At 45.3% G+C, this 26958-nt stretch overlaps 1 protein-coding gene and 1 long non-coding RNA gene across 3 annotated transcripts in view; one reads left to right on the top strand and one right to left on the bottom strand.

Annotated features, from left to right (window-relative positions):
* LOC115087579 overlaps positions 1-23290 on the top strand; it is a 37223-nt gene extending 13933 nt beyond the window's left edge. For both annotated transcript variants that reach the window (XR_003855544.1, XR_003855545.1), the window contains exons 4-5: positions 12457-12546; positions 23190-23290. This is a non-coding gene — a long non-coding RNA (uncharacterized LOC115087579). The remainder of the gene's footprint in view (positions 1-12456; positions 12547-23189) is intronic.
* The window catches only part of TFCP2 (transcription factor CP2), a 114574-nt gene continuing 109655 nt past the window's right edge, over positions 22040-26958 (bottom strand). Inside the window, exons 14-15 of the mRNA XM_029594951.1 lie at positions 24677-24728; positions 22040-23321 (exon numbers count right to left, since the gene is read on the bottom strand). Of these exons, the coding sequence (XP_029450811.1) occupies positions 23284-23321; positions 24677-24728 (90 nt within the window). The 3' untranslated portion in view covers positions 22040-23283. The remainder of the gene's footprint in view (positions 23322-24676; positions 24729-26958) is intronic.

The following is a 26958-nucleotide window of genomic DNA, read 5'->3' on the forward strand; positions in this document are numbered from 1 at the left end:
ATGGTCCGATGCTTGCTTACACAGATGCGATTATGGCAGCAAGCAAGGAATACGAAGGTTGGTCATGGTTAAACTACGACGAGCGTTTCCACGACCGTATGGAAGAGAATAAATTCATGTCATGGGGTAAGCGAGACGTGGAATCGTGGCTTACGCAGATGAATGCTAAGATTCCTTCCTCTGCATCGGGTAGTAGGGGTGTGCATTTGTATTGACCGCATATGTAAAACGCTACGCATATTTTTTTTTTAACTTAAAAAAGTGATGTGACATAAACGATCGGATTTCCCACATATCCAACATAGCTATGTTGGATATGTGGGAAATCGCGATTGTTGAGCCAAAATAAAAATTTAAACCCCCTCACCCTCCTTAATCCCCCCCCCCCAGACTTACCACAACCCCCTGGTGATCGAGCGAGGAGTGAGGACGCCATTTCTGCAATCCTTGGCGAGAAGCATGTGACGTCGGCGCCACGTCGAGTGACGCCGCGTCACGTGATTCCCGGCGAGTTCGCGCCGGAAGGCTCGTTTGGCCCAAAAAGAACTTTTGGCCAGCTTGAGGGGGTCAGGAGGCCCCCCCAAGCTGGCCAAAAGTTCTTTTTGGGCCGAACGAGCCTTCCGGCGCGACAACGCCGGGAATCACGTGACGCCGCGTCACTCGACGTGGCGCCGACGTCACATGCTTCTCGCCAAGGATTGCAGAAATGGCGTCCTCACTCCTCGCTTGATCACCAGGGAGTTGTGGTAAGTCTGGGGGGGGGATTAAAGAGGGTGAGGGGGTTTAAATTTTTTTTTTGCACATATGGACATATACCCAACTCATTAAATTTTTTTTATGTCCATATTGACCGCAAATGGGACCCCCTTTGGACATATTGACATATGGACATAAACCTTTGCTCTGCACATCCCTATCGGGTAGTGCGATCGGCTTAGCTACAGGGTTGAGTGGGCGTTCCTTTCGAAGCAGCTCCGGATCAGGCGGAGCGAGTTGAGCGGGAGCAGGACCTTGGGACGTCTGTTGGCGTTTCAACTAATCGGCGTGTAATTTTCATGGACTGTAAATTTCACCAGGTTTGTTCCAACTGTGGAGCGGGGCCCTCAGTTTCCAAATACGGCAAACATGCCGAAGATGGGACTTCGGGTGGCGGGGCTTCTACCGGAGGAGCACCGAAAGGTGTTCAGAAATGAAGATCTTAGTTTGGCCCCTTCACCTGTGCGAGTTGAGGCCTTGGATGCTCAGGTACCCGAATGTATTTTCTGACGGTTTTGTGATTCCTTTTATGGGATCCATGGGGGTTGGCGGTGAAGACAATTGTCCCTCAGTCCGAAGCATGTCTAAAATTGTTATAGATAAATTAGAGACTGAAATTGGTTTGGATTGTATCGCAGGTCTGTTTCCCATGGCGCCCTTTGCCGACTTAATGTTGTCACCCCTAGCAGTCATCCTTAAAAAAGAACCGGGAAAGTTTAGGCTCATACACAATTTGTCCTTTCCTGAAGGTAGATCGGGCAACGATTTTATTCCTCACGAGCTTTGTGTGGTTCGAAACGCTTCCTTCAGCTCAGCCGTATTTTTAGCTCAGCATTGCGGCCCGGGGGCTTTGATGGCCAAGATGGAAATCGAATCCGCATTCCGGCTTCTGCCAATTCATCCCGAGAGTTTTCCGTTGTTGGGCTTTCGTTTCCAGGGCAGTTATTTCGAAGACAAATGTCTCCCAATGTATTTCTCCATTGCATGTACTTTTTTTGAAGCTTTTAGTTCTTTTGTTCACTGGGTGATTGAGCAGGAATCCGGTTCGTCCAATGTCGTTCACTATTTGGACGATTTCTTATTCGTTGGCAGTGCAGGATCGAGTGCTTGTTCTGATCTTCTGCGTTGTTTTTATTCTATAGCTGGTTCTTTTGACATTCCGATTGCTAAAGGCAAAATGGTAGGCCCTTCTACTTGCCTCATTTTTCTGGGCATTGAACTAGATTCAGTGACAAGGATATTGAGGCTACCTGTGGAAAAGGTGTTTGAGCTTAAGTTAATGTTGCTCCAGGCGTTCAGTGCAAAGAAGTTGACTTTGCAGCAGGTTCAGTCTTTGGTAGGAAGCTTAAATTTTGCACATAGGGTTATTCCCATAGGCCGAGCTTTCTTGCATTGACTGTCGTCGGCAATGTCCGGGGTTAAGAGAAGTTTTAATCATATTCGGATGTCACGGGGGATTCGTGACGATCTTCTTGTCTGAAATCAGTTTCTGTCTTACTTTAATGGCACATTGCTGTGGCAGTCGGGGGCAGTAACCAGTTTCGATTTAGAACTGTTCACAGATGCGGCAGGATGTATCGGATTTGGGGCTTATTATCAAGGAGCCTGGTGCGCTGCTTCATGGTCAGAGGAATGGCATCAATCAGGTATCACCAAGAATATCACATTCCTCAAGCTCTTCCCTATTGTAGTAGCGGTTATTCTTTGGGGTGAGCGTAACAGGAATAAAAAAGTGATTTTTTTTTGTGTGATTTTTTGGTGTTGTCGAGGTCATCAACAAAAGAGCAGCAAAATGTTTGTTGGTTTCTGAGTTGTTACATGAGTTTATATTGTACTGCATGGAATTGAATGCGATTGTGTGGGCGTGTCATGTACCGGGCTTTTCTAATGCTTTGGCTGATTCTCTCTGTTCCAGAAGCTTGCGCCGGAGGCAGATCCACAGGGAACTTCAGTGCCTGCTTTCCTATAGCGATTTGATTTCCAGAAGCCTGGAGGCTGCTTCGAGCATTGTTAGCTCCTTCCATGTGGTTGGCTTATGTGCGAGGAACTGAGAAGGTGGTGTTCTTTCTTGTGGAGTGAGGTTGGCGTGGGGGCCTGGTATCTGATTTCGGTATTATGTGTTACATTGAGAAGGCTAAGATAGACAGGAGCTCCAGGGCGGTGGTCTCTAGACAACTGATGGGCTTCTCATTCTCATGCGAGTGCACAGTTGGGGTTTCCCATGCGGACATTTTTTGATACGTCACTTATTGCTGGGATGGTCCAGGGAGGGGATGCGAGTTTCGGTGGGGAGATTGCCCATTACACATGACATACTACAGCAATTGTGGGATATTTTATTGGGTATTTATAACTCCAAATACGAGTGCTGTTTCACGTAGCTTTCATATTCACATTTTTCGGGGCTTTCCAGGTCAGCGAGTTAGTGACTAGGGCCATTAAAGGTTGGGAGTCTTCTGGGCTAGACACCCACTTTGTTACTTTGGCCACGGATTCTATTATTTTAATTTTCCCACGATCAAAGACTGATCAGCAAGGGAAGGGTACATCCGTAGTCTTGAGAGCCATCCTGGGATGCAGGACATTCCCTGTAGAGAATTACACAGCTTTTGTTGCATTTCGCCCAGCGAGGGGAGGGGGGCAGATTTTTGATGCACTCGGATTCCCGCCCACTTACCAAATTTCAGTTTGAGGCAGTGTTGCGGTCGGGCTTAAGTGCTTTCGGGTTGGATGTGTCCCTTTTCGGCACTCACTCCTTCCGTATTGGGGCGGCCACTTCCGCTGCTTGCACTGGTTTGTCCAGCGGAGTAATTCAGCAGATTGGGCATTGGAAGTCGGGGGCTTTCAAAAGGTACATATACCCAGGCCATCAATGATTATGGTCAATGTTTACAAATTTTAATATAAAACTTTAGTTACTGGATGTTATTCTATTAGTCAGAGGTTTTGAACTGTTTATCCTTTTATTCGTGTGGTTGATGTTTTATTTTTCTTGATTTTGTTTTACGATGAAAGGCAATGTTTCTGTTTTTCCACTGTTGCATTGCATACAGTGTCTGGCTTGTTGCAGTTTCCACTTCTTTTTGTCCACACTCCTTTTATACTTTATGGTCTGTTTATTCTATTTGGTGAGGAGCTATCTGTGTTCTGCATGTGACCAAGGTGAGGTATTCTGCTAGCATGTAGTTTCTGAGGAGGGATCGGTAGCAGCCTAACTTGTTCTGTTTTCCTAACAAATATATTGGTGTTTTAGGGCCTGGTGTAATATTTCCAGTGCTGCCTCTTCATAGGTAGGATTGCTACTGTTTTGAGTCCTTGGAGTTAGTGCTGTTACAGTATGACAGGTTTGCTATATAGATTCTAAGTTTCTTTTTGTTAAAGTTTTGTTACTTCAAAGTGTCTGGCAGCGGAAGGTGTTTCTGCTGTTGCTACTGAGGTGACAACAGAATTTGAAAGTCTTTGGAGTTCTTTTGAATGGTGAATTGTAAGGATAAATGTCCTAGGTTTGTTGGTGGGAGACTTTCTGTGGGTGCAGATTGTGTTGCAGAATTAAAGATGCAAAATTTATATTGACATTCTCCCTTCTTGTAAAGACTTTAGACTTCACTCTCAAATCGATATAGAATTAGTTGAATGAGGTTAGCAAATAATTTTAAAGGTTGTTGTACTGGGAGGTTGAAAGTGCTTTTTTTTTTTAATTGTACAAAAGGACCTTGGAATTTTTCTTATTGTATCTTTTTTAGCCAATTTAATGATGGGGGGAGGGGAATACTGTGTATAAGCGTCATTTTGGGTTTCCCTCCTGTTGCTACCCCAAATAGTTCTGTCTAGAGATGCCACTGTTCCTGAGCCTCCTCCTCTTCCTTTGAAGTAACAAGACCTCCCAACAAGACTGAACTTTTAATCATCTCTAATAAGCAACCGCTTCCAGCCATCCCACTTACATACTCATCCACCACTTTCCCCGCGCACATTCGCAATTTAGGTGTCCTTATTGATAATCATCTTACTTTTAAACCATTCATTAAATCTATCATAATGGAATGCTATTTTAAGCTACAAACGATAAAAAAAAACTCAGACCCCTGCTACACTTCTCTGACTTCCGTACTGTACTTCAGTCTATTATTTTGTCTAAAATAGACTACTGTAACGCTCTCCTTCTTGGCATCCCCGCAACACACACCAAGCCGTTACAACTATTACAAAACGCCGCCGCTCGTATACTGTCAAATTCTAAAAAAAGAGACCATATCACCCCCACACTTATCGAACTACATTGGCTCCCTATATACTCACGAATACTTTATAAAGCACTCTCCCTCATCCACAAGTCTGTTAAACTCAAACCTCAATTGGATCAACCCCCTCTCCTCCCCCGTACCTCCAATAGACCCACCCGCCCAGCCCTCCAAGGAACCTTACGTGCCCAACCCATCAAATCTTTCAAACTCTCCTCCACTATAAGCAGAGCTTTTTCTCTCGCCGGCCCCACTATATGGAACTCCTTGCCTCATGATATACGCATGGAGACCTCCACTCCCAAATTAAAAAAAAAACTGAAAACCTGGCTTTTCCAGCAAGCCTACCCCATGTCACCGCCCACTACTTAAAATTCCTCTGTAAATTATCCACCTTATCTATGACTAAGAATGCGTTATGACTACTGATTCTTGTTCTTCGCTATTTATGTTTATAGTTTTTTTTGTATCTATTTATTGATTTTGCGTTGCCTTTTAGTATTATCCTCTCCCTGTTAATTGTATTTATTGGTTATATGTAAGGGCTCCGCCCAAAAGTTCTTGTTTTTTGTGAACCGATGCGATGTGCAAACGGCTATCGGTATAGAAGAGACTTTAAATAAATAAATAAGTAAATAAATAAGTAAGTAAGTATTCCAGCCTCTGTCCTATACCCAAGGCTGAGTGAGGGGGGCGGGAGCGTGCATGGCGTAGAGTACTGGATGTGACTCACTCTTGCAGGCCAATGCAGTTAAGTAGTGCACAGGTTTACACACTAGACTTGCATCCAATGCAATAAGGGGATTAGTGCTCTGGGATTAGGGCATTGCCCGCTCCCTGGAGGCTGGTATGCCACACAACAATTTTGTTAATGTCTGTGTGCCTTAGGCTTGAAAAGGTTGGGAAACACTGATTTATTTGGATTTTGTTTTTATAATATGGATATTGTTTAAACATTCAGGCCAATGCAGTAAAGTGCACTCTGCTGAGTGAACTGTTTGATGCGTGTCCACAATCCCTTCTACCATAAGGGGTTTAGCGCGTCCAACCCACCTGCCCGCCCGAAACTAATAGCGCTTAGCACATGCAAATACATGTTGATGAGGCTATTAACTATTCACCCCAAATTAAAAAAAAAAAAAAAAAAAAAGTAAGTGTGCCCGATCTGCACATTTGTACGCTCAGAAATTGCCAGCCCAGAGCAGGCGTTAATTGCTGAGCAGCCCAAGTGTACAGAAAAGCAGTATTTTCTGCTTTTCTGTACATCCTCTGACTTAACATCGTGGCGATATTAACGAGTGTCCATTTTCCTAACCCATGGCCGTGCACAGGTTAGGAAAACAGATGCTCGCATACATCTACTATGCATTATACAAATCGAGATAATGATTAAAAAAACTTTGTTCATACAGGACTTGCCAAGATGATGTTCTGACATCCTCTTTCGTTTTTTTTCCCCTTTAACATTGGCAGTTATCCCACCTCTCCTTCTACTTGCTTTCTCCCAAATATCCTTATTGCATGGATAAGTTGGAGGGGTGGGGGTGGGACTGACCCCCCCCCCTTCCGGACTTATCTTATTTTTTGTATGTGATTGTGGAGGTCAGTTTGTAATTCACCTGTTTTAGGTTAAATATTGGTATAAACAGGACTGGAATCTGGTTAAGGGTTGTAGTACCATCCCCTCTCGATATATATCCTTATCCTTACAGGTGCATCCTCAACCCCTCAATAATCCAATCACCTTATCTACACCAGTCTTTCAACCAAAACGTTCTCATCTACTGTACTGAGGCCACACAAGCCCTGTAAGATACCATGGGAACAGTGTTTGACTTCGAGGTTACAGCCACTTGGGCTCTACAAAGGCGTGCCCTTTCAATGTACATTCAAAGCAATGACAAGTCAGACAAGCCATGACAAGAGCAAATCTGCAAGCCCCTTGCTGTTTTGCCGTCAACTGAAACCACAAAGACAGGTACTCATTCAAGCTTTGGTCAAGTCTGAACAAGAGACACAGTGATCTACTTCTCTGCGAGAGTAATTCAGACTATCCTTTCATGCCTATGGTTCTGCGGGGACATAGCTATAACTGATTTTTTTTTTTTGGGGGGGGGGGGGGGGGAGGATCTCAAAGTTAATATGGATCTGCTTTGTGCTAGCTCCCCACATCCATTATCCCGTCCTATGTGGGTCTTCATGGCAGTGGCTACAGAATCCTTTAATTTATGGCAACACTTTCTATCTTGTCTTTTCACACTGTCCTTGCCCTCTGTTGTTTCTCATGCTCCGTCTGGGGTTAGGGCAGCTACTTTATGCAAGCTGCTGAACAGCAATTAGGTAAATAAGCTTCCACCCAGGCAGGCACTCCTAAACTTTTCAAGGTGCTGAGAGGAGGGGGAATAATTACTTGTCAAAAGTAAACAGGAAGACCTGGATGGCCTTAAACATTTATAGGATTAGCCCAAAGGCAGTGTGATGTCCCTGTTAAAAGTTAGGCTCCTTAAGACACAGGAGGATCATGGACGGCAGTGATTCCAGTTCCTCCAGGCCCTCTCACTGCTGCATTTTTAAGGGCCGACGCAGCTGTGACATTACCTTGCTGCTAGGGGAGGGGGCACAAGCCCTCAAGGACCTCCCATCACTATGACCTTTCTTGGCAGCAGTAGAAAAATACCCTTTCCATCCCCCCCCCCCTCAATCTTATAACATTCAAGTTTATGTATTTATTCCTTAAGTTCAACTATTATCACTTTGCCTTGGTCCTCCTGACCTTCCTTTATTTTCTCTCTCTTATACCTCCTTTGTTCCTTCAACTCCCCGTTCTATGTAACTTTGCTTTCCTTTCCAATGTTATTTTACCCGCTCTATGTAAACCGATGTGATGGGCAAATGAATGTCGGTATAAAAATGTTTTAAATAAATAAAATAAATAAATAGATTCACCTAAAACTACAGTTTTGGATGTGAACATCTTGAAGCTGTGCGTCTGCATCACAGGATTATGTCCCTGACGAGAACAAGCGTGGAAAGATGTCCAGGGCCATTACAAGTGTCAAAGACAAAAATCACAGAAGGCAGAGCCGTTCTAGACTTAGAAGGAATAACCAAAATAGAAAAACACTCATAGAAACATAGAAATGACAGCAGAAGACCAAACGGCCCATCCAATCTGCCCAGCAAGCTTTCACACGTATTTTATTCTCATACTTATCTGTTACTCTTGGCCCTTATTAGTAACTTTTTGGTTCTATTTCACTTCCACCCCCGCCATTGTTGTAGAGAGCAGTGCTGGTGCTGCATCTAAGTGAAGTATCTAGCTTAATTGGTTAGGGGTAGTAACCGCTGCAATAAGCAAGCTACTCCCATGCTTATTTGTTTACCCAGCCTTTGCAATTCAGTCCTTGTTGGTTGTCTGAATATAATTCCACTTTACTTCATTCCCCCCTGCCGTTGAAGCAGTGAGCTGCGCTGGATATGTATTCCAAGTGAAGTATCGGGCTTAATTGATTCGGGATAGTAACCGCCATAACAAGCAAGCTACACTCATGCTTATTTGCTTATCCAGACTATGTAATTCAGCCCTTGTTGGTTGTTGTCTGAATATAAATCATTTTTCTTCATTCGCCCCTGCCGTTGAAGCAGTGAGCTATGCTGGATATGCAGTGAAAGTGAAGTATCAGGCATTATTTGGTTTGGAGTAGTAACTGCTGTAACAAGCAAGCTACTCCCCACTTTTTTGTGATTGCAAATCCTATTTTCCACATTTCCTCTTGCTGCTGAAGCATAGAACAATGTTGGAGTCGCATTAACCGTGTGTATGTTTATTGAATAAAGGTATTATCTCCAGGTAGTAGCCGTCCCATGCCTCTTCGCTTCATTCACATCCTCAAGACTTTATGGATCCATAGTGTTTATCCCACGCCCCTTTGAAATCCTTCACAGTTTTAGTCTTCACCACTTCCTTTGGAAGGGCATTCCAGGCATCCACCACCCTCTCCATGAAGAAATACTTCCTAACATTGGTTCTGAGTCTTCCTCCCTGGAGCTTCAAATCGTGACCCCTGGTTCTGCTGATTTTTTTGCATCGGAAAAGGTTTGTCCTTGACTTTGGATCATTAAAACCTTTCAAGTATCTGAAGGTCTGTATCACATCACCCCTGCTCCTCCTTTCCTCCAGGGTGTACATATTTAGATTTGTCAATCTCTTCTCATAAGGCACTCAAATTATAAGAAAGAAATAAAGCAAATAACTTTTTCCGGTGAGAGGACAGACACTAGTAAGCTTTTCAATGTGTCTCCAGGAGGCATCACTATGAGTATCAAAGATGGAAAATATTTTATAAAAGGTAGGCACCAACTTAAAAAAAAAAAACCCCAAAACATTTTGCTCTCCCCCACCCCCTCTCCCAACATGTTTTCTTCCCTCCAGCCTGTCTGCCATACTTCCTCCTTTCTTCTGCAAATTTCAGGCTGCTCCCCACCCTGGGTGGCAAATGCTCCTCCCAACCCATCTAGAGAAGCTGCTGGGTTTTTTTCCCAGCCCCCCCCCCCCCCAACTCTCGCCACAGCTGCAGTCCCTTTGGGTCAGGGGTCCCTACTCCTTCTCCTCCCAAGCCCCAGCAGCTGCTGTTCTTCCAGATCTTGGCTCTCTTTGCTCCAGTGATAGAGCATGTCTTTTTATTTTTATTTTCTGCTTTTCAGCATTCGGGTACTGGCTATTGCTCAGCGGTAACAGAGGGTAAAGTGAGTTGCCCAAGATGACAAGGAGTGACAATGGGACTTGAATTCATCACCCCGGTTTATAGCCCACTGCTCTAACGTGGCCACTGTTCCAGACCCAGGGCACTGTGGTCTTGCCTCAGCTCAGGCTCCTTCATGTAGTGGTAGGAATCAGATGCTAACGTTTAGGTACTTGGGCAACTTGGCACCTGAGCTCTTTCAATCCTGATAATTAGCTTTAGCTGGGAAAACAGCAAAGAAATACCAACCAAAGTTACATAAATAAAGATAGTTGGATATGAGCCATGGTGGGGTTCAGTGAATAAAGCAGGGAAGCTTATAACTCTGCCAGCCAGAATTAGAACAATACTCCTGGGTCTTAATGGCTGCAATCATACCTATTGCTGTTTAGGAGAGCGCCTCCTACTTACCAATGCAAAAGAAGTACAGCTCTTAGCAGACCAACCAGCATGTTGGTCAGAGCTACGGTTCCACAACTGCTGCTCAGTGTAACTGGTACATTCCAAGGCTTAATTTACCAAGCACGTAGGTCTTTGAAACTTATATCCATGCATCTAGTGCTTTAGAAGTAGTAGTAGGAATAACAGACCAGGAGCTGTGGTAGAGCCTTCCATCAGCAGCAAACTGTCAAGGGACTAATGTTCACGCATGTTTTCCAGGAGGGATTTATTATTGTGCACATAAACTTTGCAATGCAGGAGGAATCTCTCCATCAGTTGAGTCTTCTGTAGTGCCACCACCACCTAATTACCTCTTTCTCCTTCCTCTTCAGCTTCCATCTCTCTCTTCCCTCCAGTGCCTTCTTTTCCTTTTCAGCTCTTATCTACTCTTCCACTCCATTTTCCTCTTACCTACCTTTCCATTCCTCATCTTCCAGCCCCCAAACCTACTTTCGCTTGTTCCTCCATCTTCACATTATCACTCACCGCTTTAATGCCTGGCTTTTTAGTTCTTACCCCTTGTAACCAACACTTCATGTCTCTCTTCCTCAAAGTCCACTTTTTGGCCTTTTGCTCCATTTCCCCTTCCTCCAGCATCTCACACTTTTGTCTCTCTCAGGTCAGCTGAGTGATGGGAACACATTCCACCACTGCTGACCACTCTTATCCTATCTATCTATGATAGCACTGCAACAGGTTCAAAACTCAAAGCCTGTCTTCTAATCTAATGCATCAGCAAGATCAGCAAAAGTAAGAAGTACCAGCCCACACGTTTTGGCCATGCTCATGGTGCTGGCACAGACAGGGCACAGCAGTCAGCATCTGTGGAAAAGGCTCCTCCTACTGGGTCATACACAACTGCATATGTGTACACTGCAGAAGGCACAGTTGTTGGGACGGTGAACGCATCAAAATCAAGAACCACACAATGTGGGAAAACTCTCTTCTGTTCATAACTTCAAGGAATAAAAGAAAACTCTCTCCCCCCAATCTCCAAATTATAGCAAAATTCATCTTTCCACAAGTAAGCTTTTGGTTTACATTAGATTTGCTAAATGGTGTTCCTCCTTCAGTCCAGGACAGGACGGAGGGACAAGTTGACAGAAGAATGCAAATACATACACTTTCCCGGTGCCGAGAGAACTTAACGCCTACCTAGGGTAGGTGCTAATTTCTGAAAGTAAAATGTGCAGCTTGGCTGCACATTTTACTTTCTGAATTGTACAGGCATAACTAATAGGGCCATCAACATGCATTTGCATGTTGTGGGCGCTATTAGTTTCGAGGGGGTTGGACGCGTGTTTTCAGTGTGCTATTACCCCCTTAGGGGCGGATTTTCAGAGCCCTGCTCGCGTAAATCCGCCCAAAACTGGGCGGATTTACGTGAGCAGGGCCCTGTGCGCCGGGAAGCCTATTTTACATAGGCCTCCCGGCGCGCGCAGAGCCCCGGGACTCGCGTAAGTCCCGGGGTTCTCCGAGGGGGGCGTGTCGGGGGCGGGCCCGGTCGTCGCGGCGTTTGGGGGCGGGTACGGGGGCATGGCTACGGCCCGGGGCGGTCCAGGGGCGTGGCCACGCCCTCCGTACCCGCCCCCAGGTCGCGGCCCGGCGCGCAGGAGGCCCGCTCACGTGCGGGGATTTACTTCTCCCTCCGGGAGGCGTAAATCCCCGGAGAAAGGTAAGGGGGGGGTGTAGACAGGGCCGGGGGGGTGGGTTAGGTAGAGGAAGGGAGGGGAAGGTGAGGGGAGGGCGTTAGAGGATTCCCTCCAAGGCCGCTCCGATTTCGGAGCGGCCTTGGAGGGAACGGGGGTAGGCTGCGCGGCTCGGCGCGCGCCGGCTATACAAAATCGATAGCCTTGCGCGCGCCGATCCAGGATTTTAGCAGATACGCGCGGCTCCGCGCGTATCTACTAAAATCCAGCGTACTTTTGTTTGCGCCTGGAGCGCAAACAAAAGTAGGCTATTCGCGCGCCTTTTAAAATCCGCCCCTTATTGAATAAGGGGTAAAGCTAGCGCGTCGAAAACGCACATCCAAATGCGGGTTAACAGTGCGCTCTGCTGGAACGCACTGTACTATATCGGCCCGACAATGTGGTATTTGAGAATCTTCTCTCCATACATTATACAGAACAGGCATTTGGCACAGACGCTTCTATTAGCAATGGAAATTGTTTTTAACCTTCACTACATGTCTGGTTGTCTTGTGTCTAGCTTTAAATCTGTTAGAAAAGGAACATCCCAGGTGATCACAATTTCTTCTTTCTCTACAATTCTGCCAGGGTTCGCATCTGAGAAGCTCTTAACAAGTTGGAGTTGTTTCCCTAAGTGACAATCGGAGGAGCTGTAAAGCTTCCATTCATCCACAAATAGTAGGTTCAATTGTTATCTGTGGATCTTTCGTGTCTCTAGGATTAAGACTAAATATATAGCACAAGAAATTAATAAAAATATTCAGTGCCAGACAAAACAGGAGTGGTGACAGGGACTCTCCCTGAAAAATATTTCTTACTGGCTACAGCTGATGGGAATGACATATTGACCATTTTCATAATTCAGGTGGCATGTAGTCTTCCACATTTTCATGGTAAAGTTGATGGCCTTGATCGATCCAGTTTATACTGTAAATTGCAAGGCACTGTATTATCTAAGAGGGTGGAATGGTAAATACTTTTTTTTGTTGTAGTCAATTCATGCTATACTGAGGTTTCGACTTTTCTTACAGCTAGCCATGATGGTTTTATACAGCAACTTGTCCTTGGTTCCATATGTTCCTCTTCTGTTCCCATGTTATTCATGTCAATGTACAGAATATTCTATCCAAAAACAAGATATAATCTTAAATGCATGAGACTACAGGTGTTGTAAGCGGATACCGCTCGGGGCCCATTGTACAGTGAGAGGCCATGGATGTACACAACTATTAATCAAGTTTAATTAAGGAATAGCCACTGCTATTAATTGCATCAGTAGCATGGGATCTTCTTAGTGTTTGGGTAATTGCCAGGTTCTTGTGGCCTGGTTTGTCCTCTGTTGGAAACAGAATGCTGGGCTTGATGGACCCTTGGTCTGACCCAGCCTGGCAATTTCTTATGTTCTTACACCATTTGACACCGTCTAGTGCTGATGCCATGTTCTTTTAGATGGGTTTCAGTCTTTTTAAGCAAAGATTTTCATTTGAATTTGTTACAAATTAAAATTTAAGATTATATCCCATTTTTTGGATTTAATTGGAGGGATATCTGCCTTTTTTTGTCTCAGAATATTCTATCTGAATGTATTGTCATGAACCCATCAGGGCCAGCACTCTTCCAAGTTGGAACTCTTTTTAACCTGGCTTCCATTGCTTTTGTTGTTACTTCAGGCCATTTCATAGTTGGGATGTTTGCCTTTTCCATGTTCTTTTGTACACTGAGTATCTATCCTGTTTCTCTATGTTTATCATGATCCTTATCTAAATTTCTCTAGAGGTTCTCTGTTTCAGCTTTGGTTAGTGGTGTTTTAACTGCACTAATGTTCCTTCCCAAGTCCTTCTAGAACTGCTTTGGGTTCTCTCTGAATATTTTATTTCAATGTCTCAGCTCTGCTTTCATTTCTCTGCAGCTTTTGGTCTTCTGCTGCTATTTTCAAGTTGGCACTGGAGTACAGGAACATAAGATCATCTTATGGTAGTGGTGGATGGTTCAGTTTGCAGTTTTAGATTTCTCTCATTTTTAATAGTCCTCAATTCGTTGAGATACTTCTCTACCAGCGACTTTGCTATGCAGTAATTTAATTTTTTCCCTCTAAACATTTTTTCCTAAGGAGGGAATATTATATTTCTCCTTTTCTTGTGGCCTTGTGCCCATGTTGGTAGGACTTTCTCAGTTATGATTTTCACTGCACCATATTGTATCAGATTTATTTCTGTGTTATAGATTGTTCTGCTGGGAATGTTTAGATGCATAGGCAATTGACAAGGCCAGGTCGCATCAATAGCGGCGTCTGGGGAATGCTGGTCTTGGGGTTTTGCAGTCAGCGGCTCTTCCAGGAGGCATGCTAGATCAACATTATGATGCAGGAGCAATGGGCTGGTCCACCCCTGAGCAAGCCTGAAGGTAGGTCTAGGATCCAGGCAACAGCCTCTAGTCGGGAGTCCTCACCCCTAATCACAAGGGCAGGAATCAGGAAGAAGTCCCAGCATTTTCACTGCTAGAGAAACCTGAGCTTTAAATGCTCTAACCAATCAGGAATTACTCCCTCATTGGGCCAATGGTAGACATTCCTTTCCTCTTGCAACTGTAGGCTAAAGTGCTGATCTTTTTTCTCCTGTATCTGGGAGTGTTTGGCCTGCTTGTCAAGCACCTTGGCTCTGAGTCTCCAGGGCTTCAAGCCTGGCTGAGTCTTTTATAAAGGACTTTTATGCAGATTAGGGCCTTGTTGATATTATTACTCATCAGCTTTTTAATTTGGGAAGTTTATCTTAGTTAATCTTTTCCGCTCCTGGATCACAGCATATATATCCATCCCCAGAAGGGCCAGGAGCTCAACTGCTAGCTTCTCCATCTCCTGGTTTCTTCCGTTCCTTTCCTCTGTAATCTGGTTCCTGGCCTGTCTTATATTGCTTGCATTCTCATGTTTTACATCATCTATTTCACCTATTACTTTCCCCAATGGCTCTGATTGTACCAGCACTTGTTTTCTGCAGCTCCTTGGCTGTGTTAGCACCTTTCATCTAAAGCTCAACTCCAAATCTTTTTTACTTTCTTTTTCAGGATCAGCCATTAATTAGTTTAAAACATTATCAATTACATACTACTTTCCATTATTTTTGCAATGGAGAAATTACTTATCTGATAATTTCATTTTCCAGCGTGTAGATAGATGAACTCAGGACCAATGGGTATAGTGTGCTCTTGAAAGCAGTTGGAGATGGAATGAGATGTCAGTCTGACATCAGTACTACATATACCCATGCAGAAAGCTCAGCTCTTCAGTATTCTCCTCAAAAAGTAATAGTGGATATATGTATGTTTGGATAACTTGATTAACGAACTAATTAGTGTGAATTCTAGCTGGAGACCGCCAGTGCCCTCAACCAAGAAACACTGACCCCAGGTAACTGTGGGTGTCTTAGCTAGGAGTAAAGTCTAGCGTACCTGTGTTTGTCTTGCTCTCAGGAATTGTCACCCGAGGTTTCCATATTTTGAGGCAGCTGTGGGCGGGATACTGAGTCCATCTGTCTACACTAAGGAAAATGAAATTATCAGGTAAGTAATTTCTCCAGTTCAGAGTGTGTAACAGTTGGACTCAGGCCCAATGGGATGTACAAAAGCTACTCCAGAACCGGGTGGAAGGCTGCCCATGGCCCACTTAGTACTGCCCTTGCGAATGCTGTGTCCTCCCTGGCCTGAACATCCAGGCCGTAGAAGCTCAAGAAAGTGTGAATGGAGGACCACGTTGCTGCCTGACAGATCTTGGCGGGTGATGGCATCTTGATTTCTGCCCAGGACATTGCCTGGGCCCTTGTGGAATGGGCCTTGACTTGTGAAGGTGGAGGCTTGCCTGCCTCCACGTAGGCCGCCTTGATTACTTCTTTGATCCAGCGGGCTATGGTTGCCCGCGAAGCTGCTTCCCCTTGTTTCTTCCCACTGTGTAGGACAAATAGGTGGTGCGTCTTTCGTACGGATTCCGACCTTTACAGGTATCAGACTAGGAGTTTGCCACCGTTAAGATGGTGTAGAAGGCATGAGTCTTCCGAGGCCTTATGCTCGTCTAGAGATGGCAGCTAGATGGTTTGGTTTACATGGAAATGAGAAACCACCTTGGGAAGGAAGGAGGGGACATTGCGTAGCTGTATGGATCCCAGTGTGAATCTGAGGAACGGTTCCCAACAGGATAGTGCTCGAAGCTTGGAGATGCGACTGGCTGAACATATTGCCACTAGAAAGGCAGTCTTCAAGGTCAGAAGCCGTAGGGACAGACCGCGTGTGGGTCTGAAAAAAAGCTCCCACTAGGAAGTCTAGTACTAGATTGAGATTCCATAGAGGTACCGGCCACTTTAGTGGTGGTCGGATTTGCTTGACCCCTCTCAGGAAGCTGGAGACATCTGGATGGGAAGATAGACTGATGCCGTCCACTTTGGTTCTGAAGCAGGACAGTGTGGCCAGTTGAACCTTGATGGAGTTGAGACACAACCCCTTCTTCAAGCCGTCCTGCAGGAATGCCAAGATCATGGGAATTTTGACTGTCCGCGGAAGGATGTCGCGGTCTTCACACCAGGCTTCAAATATTCTCCTTATTCGTATGTAAGTTAAAGATATGGAAAACTTGCGTGCTCGGAACAAGGTGTCAATCACTGCCCTCGAGTATCAGCTCTTCTTCAGGTGAGTCCTCTCAATGGCCAGACCATAAAAGAGAATAGAGTTTTCGTGGAGGATTGATCCTTGCTGGAGCAGGTCCCTGTGTGGAGGTAGACACAAGGGGTTCCCTGCCAGAAGTCTTCACATGTCTGTGTACCACAGCCTTCTTGGCCAGTCCGGGGCCACTAGAAGTACTAGCCCCCTGTGGTGCTTTATCTTGCGGATGATCCCGCCCAGTAGTGGCCATGGAGGAAAGGCGTATAGCAGGTCTTCCTGTGGCTAGATTTGGACGAGGGCATCGATCCCCTGGGATTGAGGGTCCCGTCTGCGATTGAAGAAGTTGGGAACTTGGGCGTTGGACCGGGTTGCCAGAAAATCCATGGCTGGGGTTCCCCAGCGGTCTATTATCAACTGGAAGGCTGTGATTGACAGCCTCCATTCCCCTGGGTCTAGACTTTCTCTGCTAAGGTAATCCACAGTGATGTTGTCTTTACCCGCAATGTGGGTGGCCGAGATCCCTTGCAGGTTTGCTTCCTCCCACGTCATTAGGGGGTCTATTTCCAGGGACATCTGTTAGCTTCTGGTTCCTCCCTGGTGGTTGATGTAGGCCACTGTTGTGGCGTTGTCTGACATGACTGACAGATTCTCCTTGGAGTCTGCAACTGAATCGAAGGCAGGCTAGACTGACTGCCCGGGCTTCCAGTCAGTTGCTGTTTCATCCCGACTCTTCCTTGTCCTATTGCCCCTGGGCCGTCAGTTCCTGACAGTGGACTCCCCAACCTCATAGGCTCGCATCCGTGGTGAGCAAGACCCAGGTTGGTGGGGATAGCCTTACTCCCTTGCTCAGATGGTCTTCTTGTAGCCACCATAGGACCTGGATCCGTACTTCCGCCGGCAACTGGAGGCGAACGGTGTAGTCCTAGGACATCAGGTTCCATCGTGACAGTAGGGAACGTTGTATGGTCGCATGTGGGCCCTTGCCCATGGTATGACTTCTAGGGCTGATATCATGAGGCTGAGGACTTGGAGGTAGTCCCATATTGTGGGGTGAGCACCATTCAACAGTTTTCTCAACTAGTCCATCAATTTCCTTCTCCTTGTAACAGGAAGGACGACCTTGTCCTGTTGGGTGTCGAATTGGACTCCCAGATATTCTAGTGATTGGGAGGGCTCTTGGTTGTGTTGACGACCCACCCAAGGTTTTGCAGTAGGTTCATGACTCTGGAGGTCGCCTGATGACTTTCTTCTGGAGATTTTGCTCTGATCAGCCAATCGTCCAGGTACGAGCGTATGAAGATTCCTTCTTTCCTCAGTGTCGCTGCCACTACAATCATGATCTTGGTGAACGTCCGAGGTGCAGGGGCTGGTCCGAAGGGTAGCGCTTGGAACTGGTAGTGGTGGTCCATGATTGTGAAGCATAAGAAGCGGTGGTGGTCGTGATGGACCGGGATGTGCAGATATGCTTCTGACAGATCCAGGGAGATCAGAAATTCTCCCGGCTGTACCGCCCTTATGACTGAGCGTAGGGTTTCCATGCGGAAGTGTGGAACCCTCAGGTAGCAGTTGACAGACTTGAGGTCCAAAATGGGCCGGCATGTTCCCTCTTTGTTGGGGACGATAAAATAGATGGAATAATGCCCAGTATTTTGTTGATGCGAGGGCCTTTAGGGTGAGCAATTTTGACAGTGTGGTTTCCACTGCCGTCCTCTTGGAGGGGGCATGGCAAGGGGATTTCACAAATTTGACTGGAGGGATGCTGTGGAATTCCAGATAGTATCCCTCTCGAATGATGTCTAGGACCCACTTGTCCGACGTTATCTTGACCCATCTTTGGTAGAATAGGGCAAGCCTGCCCCCTATGTCTTCTTCCTGTGGATGGGTCTGTTGATTCTCATTGTGGGCTGCGGCCTGGACCTGAGCCGGTTCCCCTTTTGTTGTGTTTATTCCGAAAGGGCTGGCCCCTGCCTGTGGGCGAGCTGCTTGGTATGTATTTTTGTATGGTCTAAAACGCTGTGATCCTCTGCCCTTGGATGTTCGGGTAGAGGGGCATTGGCTTCTTGTCCTCCGATACTGTGGATTTGCCCTATTTGTCAGCTAACTTCTCCAGTTCGCTTCTGAAGAGGAGAGCTCCTTTAAAGGGCATTCTCATAAGCTTCGTCTTGGATGTCATGTCGGCTGGCCAGCTTCGGAGCCAGAGTTGTCTTCTGATTGCCACAATGGATGAGATGCCCCTGGCTGAAGTGCGCACCAGGTCGGAAGTCGCATCCTTGAGGAAGGATATCGCTGGTTCTAATGTTTCGACGGGCGTGGTAGCGTTCCTGGCCAGTGACAAGCAGGCACGTGTCACCACAACACAGCAGGCAGCAATCTGCAGTGACATAGCTGCTACATCGAATGACTATTTAAGGATGAATTCCTGACGTCTGTCCTGGGCATCCTTGAGTGATGCTCCTCCGACTGGAATGGTAGAGTGCTTTGTGACAGCGCAGACCATGGCGTCCACTTTGGCGAACACCAGGAGTTCTTTGGCTGAGGGTTCCAGTAGGTATAGGGCTTCTAGGGCCCATCCTCCTTTGAAACTGGCCTCCGGAGCATTCCATTCCAGGTCAATCAGTTGTTGTACGGCTTGTAGCAATGGGAAATGGCGTGAGGTCTGACGGAGCCCGACCAGAAGAGGGTTCGTCTTAGGTTGAGCTGTGGTGCTTGTTCCTGTGATGGCCAGCTCCTTCAGGCTCAGAGACACGAGGTCTGGTAACTCATCTTTGGAGAAGAAACGCATCATGGTTCAGTAAGGTTCTGCTCCTGAAGGGATTTCCCCTTCTTCCAGGTAGTCTTGATCTTCCTCTGAGGTGTCCGTCCCCTAAGATGAGGCTTTTGTCCGGGGGAGGCACACCTCTGGGAGGCTGAGAGGGGCCTGGGAGGTTTGGGTCCTTTGGTGAAGGCTGAGGCTGTGTTTGCGGTGGCGCTGATTGCGCCTGGACGAAGGTTTGCAGCCCTTTAAAGAATTCTACCCAGGAAAAGGTTCCTGGGTCTATATTGAAGCCAGCGGTGTTCCCCAAGGGTCCAGTCTGAGGAGTGGCCGAGCTGGGGATAGAGAGGTCCGAGGTATTATCGGTGGAGCCGGATTCCTGTACTGTCTGAGGGGGGCCTTGTCCCGGTTCCCCCAGAGCCGCCTCGCAATGTAGGCACAGGTCAGTAGCAGCTCTTAGGTGGCAGGCTGGGCAGAGGGCTTGTGCCTTGGCTTTCTTGGCCGGTGGTGCCATGGTTTGTACGCGTCGGGGCATTCAAAACTGGTTCTGTGCGTTTGTATGCGCACGCTGGGAGGCTTAGATATGCGTGCAGGCCGCTATGTGCGCTTACAGAGATGTGCGTGCCGCTCTGTACACAGGCTTAATTTGTGCGCCTGGCGCCGTTGAGCGTATCGCTACGCGCCCAGCACCCTCATGCGTGTCACTGTGCGCATGGCCCAGATGCGCGGGCCGCTGTGCACACAAGTGGGTTATGCGCCCGGCTCAGTTAAGCGGACAGTACGGCGATCAAGGGGGGGAAATGGCGCAGACGACCACGCGGGCAAGATGGCGACTCCCCGGAGGGTCTCCACGTGGGAGGACCCTCGTGCCGGATCGGGGTCTAGCCCGGAGGGAGCTGATCAACCCGATAGCTGCACAGATCGCCAGCCAGCATCTGTCCTATCTGAGCCTCAGAGACTTTAAGAAAAGTTTTCTACCTTACCTTCTCTCGGTGTTTCATGGTCTCGGGCCAGGCGGTCTCCGGCTGTGGGGGGAGAGGGAAAAATACCTTCACCGCCATGCTCGGTATTGCACCCGCTGCCTCTCAGCCACTCCCATTCCTGGGGGGTAAGTCCACGCCGGGAACCGGCTACTGGACTGAGGCTTACCGCTGAGGGATCTCGGAAATCACCTCAGGAATTCTCGATTGGGGGAGGGACCCTTAGATATCACCGCAGGAGAGCGGGGCTCATCTGTAGAGGTAAGATTATTTCTTCTTTGTTTTGGAATTTTCTTCTTTGTTTTGGATTTCTAATGCTGTGCAAACATGTGTATAGTCCCAAACTGTTAAGGAGACTGAGAAATACTGAAGAGCTGAGCTTCCTGCACGGGTATATGTAGTACTAATGTCAGAATGAAATCTGACTCCATCTCCAATTGCTATCTGGAGCACACTATACCCATTAGTCCTGAATCCATCTGCTACACGCAAGGAAAGTATACATTTTTATCAGATACTCTGTGCAGCTTTTCCTTTCATAGCTTCCCGCTCTCTTCCAGATCTTAATGTGCTTTTGGTAAACCCTCTTGACTTAAATATAGAGTTTATGGAATAAAAAGAGCAACACATTATCTTCTTTTTTGATTCGGGGCCAATGTAATCAGTTGTCCATTTCTACTGTAGTCAGGACAAGAAATAGGTTTAAATTATGGCAAGGGAGACGAGTCGAAATTTCGGGAAGAACTTTCTGCCTGTGAGTGCAGCCCTGCACCGGAAAAGTGGAAGAATCTGTCACTGGAAGGTTTTAAGAGCAGTTTAAAAATATCAACTTGGGATGGCTTAAGTACAAGGGATCCTGCAGGGAATAGACTAGATAACCTCTTAATGGCCCTGCCAGTCCCATCTTTCCATGATTTTGGATCAGAAGTTGGCAATTCTTGTCCTTGAAGACCACAAACCAATCTATTTCTCAGAGTAACTAAAATAATGCAAATTAACCTGGTTGTTGGACCAAGTTGAAAAGCAGGCCTGTTATATTCCTTGAAGACCACAGTTGAGAACTTGTTCTAGATGGCCCCGAGTTCCAGCCTAGCCCCATCTATGATTCTAGATGATCTTTTGACATTACTGATTTTGAGACTGGTCACAGCAGCTTACAGTACTGACAGTTTGGGCCAATAGTCAGAATCTTAAATTCTTGTTATTTTGGTGTGAGTGTGAAGTCACTGCATTGGCTCCCTAGCCGCCCCCGCATGCAGTTCAAGCTCCTCTTTCTCACTTACAAATGCCGTTACTCTGCAGCACCTCACTACCTCTCTTCACCTCTCCTCATGCACTCCACTCAGACAAGTCACTATCTGTGCCTTTCTCCTCTACCACCAATTTCCAAGTCCATGCTTTGCACCTGGCTGTGCCATGAGGTTGGAATAGTCGTCCTGAACTCGTTGGTCATGCTCTCACCATGATTACATCCTATCTAAAGACCCACCTTTTTGAGGCTCTTTTTAAATCTTAGGCCTGACTGGCTGCTTTTAGCCTCATTAACTTTCTTTTTCTTACGATTGTCTTACCTTATGAAATAGCCCAAGTCTCTTGTCCTGTATACTTGTCATTAGCTTGTAAGCTCTATTGAACAGGGTTTGTCTTTGTTGGGTGTTTGTACTGCGCTGCATATGGTATGTAGCACTATAGAAATATTATGTAGTAGAAGTAGTGATAGATGCAGAAAGAGTGACAGAAAGAAAGCAATTCCTAACTCAAATCACAAAAAGCAACTGCAGTCTTAAATTATAGATAGAGGTTTTCAAACACATTAGCTTAATTATAAAGAATTTGTACACATCCAGAAACACATCAATACAAAATAAAAGTTAGACTAGTGTTCCAACAGGTAAGGTCAATCAGTTGCCAATACTGTACACTTTACTATCGCAGTTGTGGCATAGTGAAAAACAGAAAACAAAAAAAAATCTCAAATACAGTAATCTCCCCATCTATCAACAATCTAGAAAAACATATACAAAAGAGAGGCTGACATTCCAAGAGACCTGATTATGCACAAAGAGTCCTTCAGATTTGTTTGCATCAGTCTTTTCCTCAACAGCACTGCAATGCCCATTTACTCCAGATTTTTTTTGTACAGCTCTTCTTTATCATGTAAAGCATTACTTTGGTGGTGAACAGCTTTTTCTCCATTAAAAAAAAATGATGCACATAGAACAAAAGTAAAAAAATAAAACTCATAGCTTTTAAAAACGACGGGCTTGAAACTCTCACTGATCAAACTGGGCATGGAAATAAACCAGTATGTCAAAAATGGATGAGGACGGACTCGACAGGAATTGGCATAAAAAAAAAACAAAAAACCATTTTGTGCACGGGCAGTTCATGTGCAAATAAAATCTTCTAACAAAGCAGGCCACCTTCATAAAACATACATAGATGTTTTGTTCCAGATGAGAGCAGGGGTCAGCAGAGGTTAAGACAGATTTGTGGTTTAAAACATATATAAAACAAAACCCTGTATTACAGGATCAAAACTTGGTGAAATGCAGAACTGCCGGAGCACCATTGGCCATGCTGGTAAAGGGCAGGGGAGTGGATTGTGTTTTACCGCACAGTTGACCATGTGTAGGTTGTGTGTATCCTTGAAGGTTGCTTGGAGCTATGGTGAAGAGGGAAACTTTCCCGGGATTTTGCTGGATACATAAGGGAGGTTTAGAGAGACTTTCGAAGGTTAAATATGCTGGTGTGGCGTAGTGGACATAAAACAGGGCAACGTTAGACTGACGTAGGCACGAACAGCTGGGACGAGCAGCACATGAAGGTCTGTTTGCACTGCCAGGAAAAAAAAGCTGCATTCACCAGGATGGGAGAAGTAAGGAAAGGGATATAAGAGCTCCAATGGCTTTTTAAATTGATTTTTTTTTTCTTTTTTAAAACAGAGCTTCCCAAGGACCTACATGTCCCCCCACCCTTGGCCTTGTCACAGAGGAACACACAGCACATGAGAGAGGAGCAAGCTTCCAGGCAATGCTTCTACTTTAGGATGATGTGATAGCTGTCATTTGTTTCTGCTGTAATCAAAAAATAAAGAAAAGATGAAGAATACAGTTGAAACAATTCTAAATTTCTTACGGTAAGAAAACAACACTTTGGTTTTATACAACACCAAATAGGTCCCACTGCTGCGCTTTAGAATATAACGTCTCAAACACACATGCAGCCACATCTAGAGTGCATAATCTGGCAGTATATTTTTGGCATTTGGTTTGCATAAAATTTATCAGAAGGGACAAAGAACAAGTGCAGGAAGAGGATACGATGTGCCCAAAGTCACACAGAGTTTTAATGGAAAAGCAAACGATTAGAACCAACTCAGAGAGGTAAATGTGATGTGCTCAAGGGTATGCTGGAGTCTGTGACATACAGAATTTTAACTCGCATCCCAGTCTTCCTGACTTGCAGATTGTGCTTTCACCACTAGATGTCGCCTGTAAGTCAAAGGACTCATGGTTTTCTAATGGTTTTTAAGGGTTGTTTATACAAGTCCTCAGCACAGTGTCAACCAGACGATGACAACTGCTATATGCCCCTGATTTTGGAGCTTAGCCAACCTTTTCCAACAAGTCCCTGCCCCAAAAGGGTAAGTGGGCACCCTAAGGTAACAGCAGAGGACATGGGATTTGAACCTTGGTTTTCCTTGCTTCCCAACCCATTGCTTTAATCACTAGGCTCTACCTTCTCCTCAGGGAACAGGTAAATGAATTTTGTTCTTCAGCAGATGGAATTTTTATGTTTAAAGCCTGTCTATATCTTTTAACCCCCCCCCCCAGGGCTCACAGCTCAACTGGAACCAGACTCCATTTTGCTATGGCATCATGAGTTTTCATCTGCATCTGGGAATTTTTCCCCTTGTTTTATTTATTTAAACAGCATTTATAGTCCTAGGTGAATCACAATTAAAGCATCCATAGATTACATTGACCCTTTATTGACACAAATTAAGCTGTTACTACTTCCCCCAGTGTCAATGTCCAGGTGCTTGCTGGATTTGCTAATTTCCTGATACATAACCTCCCAGTTACCTCTGATCCAGCCCCTCAAAGGCCTGATTAAACAGAACAATTTTAAATACTTCGAAAAGGACTTCGAGACAAGGTTCTCCTGCGTCAGCCCACTGCAGTGACAATCCTCAGAAGTGGGGAGAGGGAGGCAAACTGTGGCTTTCAAGTTTGGCTGTAAGGCATTGCCAGTGAGCCCAAGGGGCTGTCACAGTCTCCGCAGCATCCCCAGCCCTGGCCAACCCACAGAGCAGAGGCCTAGCTTGGCTATTTATTGCTTTCAATATTTAATCACTCATGGGAACCCGTTTTGATATATCTAATGCCTACAATCAAAGTATCATTGCAACTTGCATCCATTTTGTTACCTTTCATTGTGTCCAGAACAAAGCATGATTCATCTTGAAAGTTCTGTATCATCTGGAAGGAACAAACAGAAAAATTAGTTGTTAACAGATAAGGACCCTTTGGCCCACCCAATATGCCCAGTTGTCCTTTGCTTACTGTGTCACTACAGAACCTTTTCCCCATCTCCAGATATCTCTTGAGCCCAACATAACACAAAGGTCCATGCCAGGGTCTGTGTCTGCTTACTGAAGAGACTTAAACATATACTAACACATGCAGAGATGGTTCGATCTCAGCTGCCAGACAATCAATACATCTCTGAGAGTAGCGCTTGGATTTCCCAAGGTGCAACACTCAAGCTGGGGGCAGTGTCACAAACCTCATAAAACAGAAAGCCAAGAAGAGGAGACTGCGAGCACCAAGTCCTGCAGGAGTAGAGGGTAATCAATGTATCGAGCATGTATTATTCAAATGTCCGCTGAAATAAAGTTTGAAGAACGGCTTTAAACATATTTTGTGTGTAAGAAGAGCAAAGGCCCAAGAGGAGGAGAAAACTGCCCAATCAATAAAATAGAGATAAATCCTTCTTTAGATATATAAGGGAGAGCTAAAATAAAGGGAGAGAGAGAGAGTGGGATTTGTGACGAGGAGGGGGGAGGGAGGGATCAGCGAAACCTTAAATTAAGTGCGTTTGGTATCTACAGAAGGGGAAGGTCAAACAGCATTAATAAATGTGAAGGGATTATAAAACAAAGTTGTTTACCTGTAACAGGAGTTTGCCATAGACAACAGTAAAAATCAGCTAAAGTCATGGGGGTGATGTCATCCTGACAGCACTAGGATGGAAAGGCTCTCTCTGAGCTCAGAAAAACCAAGAAAAAAAAAACACTTCAAGCCTCCTCAGTCTTTATAGCAAGCTGATCTGCAAATCTCAGAGGCAGCAGGAGGGACTGCGTGGCTGCGATTTATCCTGTTACAGGCGAACAACTTTGTTTTTTCCCCACAGACAAGCAGGAGAAAAATCAACCACACAAGTGGACACCCCCCAAGCTGAGTTTTGCATTTGATATTTGTGAATCTTAGCTGTGTTGTTGCAGCCTGGAATATTGCTCGAGGCTAGAAGGGATTAGGTAAAGAAGCTTTTTAGGATTGCCTGACCAAAAATGCTGTTTTGACTGGAATTGTTCTCTAGGCAGTAATATGCTGTAAAATTATGTATGAATACCAAGTGGCAGCTTTGAGGATACTGCCTATGAAAGTGGAGTGAAGATGCATAAGGAAGCTGCAGCTCTATCTGGATGAGCTTTCACTTTATTTTGAAGATGTGGTTCCGTTTGCATCAGTGCTAGAATCTAGATATCAAAGTCAACAGAGGGTTTTTTGTTTTTTTTTGTAACAGATACTCCTTGCTTAAATGTTAAAAGAAATAAAGAATTGTGAGGACTTTCTGTAAGACTCTGTTCTGTCTAAATAGAATAGAAAAGCTGTTCTACAGTCTAACGAATGAAGAATTTGTTTGCCTTTATGGGAAAGAATAATGGCAAACCAACGGATTGATTTCAGTGAAACCAAGAGACTGCTTTTGGGAAGAAATTTAGGATACATCTTCAAAACCAGGGGTAGATTTGAGTAAAGGAAACATATGCAGTTCACTTACTCAGAAATAACTGGTATTACACATGGAACTTTCCAGGATAGGAATTTTAGATCTGCTAATGCCAAAGTTCAAATGGAGACTTCATAAGCTGAGTGAGGACTGCATTCATATCCCAAGAATGGGTGAATCTTTTATCAGAGTTTGAGAGTCATGAGGCCTTTTATAAATCTGGCAACTGTAGGCAAGTGAGACAGAGGCACCATCACAATTCTCATGGTATGCTGCTATAGCAGTGAGGCGGACTCTTGACAAGAGTTGGTTTTCAGACCAAAGTCACATAGGTTTAGAAGATACTGAAGTGAAAACAAAACAAAATAAAAAGAGTCCTTTTCTATTTAATATTGTAAGATCTTCTGGTGGAGTAATTCTTTGAAGCAAGAACTTTTTTTTTTTACCTCTGTAGACATCTGTATAAAAGACACTAGCTGACTTTCAATATTTAAGCCATTTGCCAAAGATGAAAGATTAGGATGCAGGAGATTCTCACCGCAATCCATGTGTCCGCAACCCCTCTGTGAAAAAATATTTTCTGATTATGGCTCTGCCTACTTCCTTGTGGCTTCAGACTGACCCTTAGTTTTACAGCTTCCTTTCCACTGAAAAAGGTGCAATGGTGCATTAATATCTTTAGGTAGTTAATAGGTC

The sequence above is a fragment of the Rhinatrema bivittatum genome, chromosome 3, assembly GCF_901001135.1.
Source record: "Rhinatrema bivittatum chromosome 3, aRhiBiv1.1, whole genome shotgun sequence".
Classification (NCBI taxonomy): Eukaryota; Metazoa; Chordata; class Amphibia; order Gymnophiona; family Rhinatrematidae; genus Rhinatrema; species Rhinatrema bivittatum.